The sequence below is a fragment of the Camelina sativa genome, chromosome 8, assembly GCF_000633955.1.
Source record: "Camelina sativa cultivar DH55 chromosome 8, Cs, whole genome shotgun sequence".
In the NCBI taxonomy this organism is placed as follows: Eukaryota; Viridiplantae; Streptophyta; class Magnoliopsida; order Brassicales; family Brassicaceae; genus Camelina; species Camelina sativa.
In genome coordinates, this window is record NC_025692.1 from 20,450,386 (window position 1) to 20,452,176 (window position 1,791).

Here is a 1,791-nt window from a genome sequence, read left to right on the forward strand (position 1 = left end):
GCGAAGAGAGCGAGTCGAGCTAGACCGGAATGGCCGTGAAGCTCGCCGATTGGTTTAGGAAAAACCGATCTTCCAAGCTTGGTTTCTTCAACAAGCCGGTTCGTTTTAGTGTACCGACAGCTGTAACTAACCTTGTTATCAGAACCGATACTAACGGCGTGAATCATTCCGTCACCGTCAAACAAATGATGTCCGGCTAACGGTGGAAACATAGGGTTAGCGCCGTTACGTACGTAAACTCCTCGTAGACAAGAAGGAATCTGACCAACGACTTCTAAACCGTTTTGAACCGGACATTCTTGAACCGGAGCGAAGTTACCTGATAATTGAACCGCTGGATCGGTCGGTTTAGGAAGCGGTCGATTCTGCTCCATCGGTATGACGATAGAGGACTCTATCTTGTCGAGCATCGAAGCCGCTAGCTTCTGGAGAGGGTTTAAGTTTGGATGGGTTGGTTTGAGCTTAACCGGTGGTGGCGTGACCGGAGATTTGAAGAGAGGAGGGAGATCAGGAAGTGTTGTTATCTTGAAAGGGTTGATAAGAACTCTTCGGGAGATGTTTACATTTTTGGTTTGTGGAAGTAAATGAGAATGAGAAGAAGAAGTCTTCGAACGAAGAAGATCAGAACGAAGAGAGTGTTGCATGGTGGGTTACTTTGTGAGCGACCTTAAGCATAAACATGAAAAGTATTGTCACGTTTTATAAGTAAAGGTTTTTTTTTTTTGGGTTCTGTCCTCAACATGAAGGTAAAAGCGAAGCGGTTGATTTAAAGGTTATAGAGAAAAAATGTAACAGGGTCTTGACATTTGTCAAAAATATCATATTTAATAGCAAATCTAGATTATATGGTCTAGTATTACATGTTGTAGATTTTTCTTGTTGATTCAATGGTTGTGATTGTTTAACTTGTTTTGTTTGAACGGTAGAGATTTCTTTTTGAAACTTTGAATAGTGAATCTTAAAAAGGTTAGAAATCTTCCAAAACTAGTAATTAAGTATTGGAATAATTATGTAATCTCTTTTGCTTTTTACAGTTTTTTGTTATTGGTTACATGTATAGCAGCAAATCCGGATGTACATTATATGGTATGTTATATTTTGAAGTTTTTTTCTTTTCAAATCGACGATTTTGATTGCTTCACAGATTTTTTACTTCTGTTTCAACGGTGGATATATTTCACAAATCTCCCAAAAGTAGTAATTCAATATTAGCAAAACTGATTTTTAATTTTTTTTTTTTTTTTTTTTTTTTGTGTGTTGTGTAGTTTTTACTATTTGAGGCAGTTCCAATTTTGGCGAACACTTACACTGACCAAATTTCTGAGGCGGATGCAACTTGTCATAGGATGTGCAGGAAGAAATTTAAGAGTACCAGTCAGAAAGGTTTTCCTCTAAAGAATATAGGTGATACACTTGGTACAACAAAGGTTAGTCATCCTAACAATTGAAATTATTAATCATTTGAATAAATTGGTTTGTAATGTATCTAAAGTAGGTCGTTTACACAGGCAATTGCTAGTGTGATCCCTCATATTGATGAAGAAATTCCTCTTCTCGATTTAATCATGGAAGAAGCTGAGGAAGACGATACCCATGATGTCGTAGTTGCCAGTTGGATGTGGCGCCTTCGTAGAGGACTACCTGTACTTTTGGAGGAGATGTACACAGCCGATGTGGCTACTCGTTCAGGACAAAATGATGCGAATGAGGAAATAGACGCCAATGAACAACCGAGAGAAGATACTATTGAGTTGGTGGATCTTCTAAGGACCATGAAGCAGGATATGAAAA

The 1,791-nt window shown here is 38.4% G+C and overlaps 2 protein-coding genes across 2 annotated transcripts in view; one reads left to right on the plus strand and one right to left on the minus strand.

The window, feature by feature from the left end:
- LOC104709734 (9-cis-epoxycarotenoid dioxygenase NCED6, chloroplastic-like) overlaps positions 1-827 on the minus strand; it is a 2,769-nt gene extending 1,942 nt beyond the window's left edge. Inside the window, exon 1 of the mRNA XM_010426298.2 lies at positions 3-827. Coding sequence (XP_010424600.1) covers positions 3-644 — 642 coding nt within the window. The 5' untranslated portion in view covers positions 645-827. The remainder of the gene's footprint in view (positions 1-2) is intronic.
- Positions 1,270-1,791, plus strand: part of LOC104709735 (uncharacterized protein At3g43530-like) — a 6,231-nt gene continuing 5,709 nt past the window's right edge. Inside the window, exons 1-2 of the mRNA XM_010426299.1 lie at positions 1,270-1,427; positions 1,509-1,777. Of these exons, the coding sequence (XP_010424601.1) occupies positions 1,347-1,427; positions 1,509-1,777 (350 nt within the window). The 5' untranslated portion in view covers positions 1,270-1,346. The remainder of the gene's footprint in view (positions 1,428-1,508; positions 1,778-1,791) is intronic.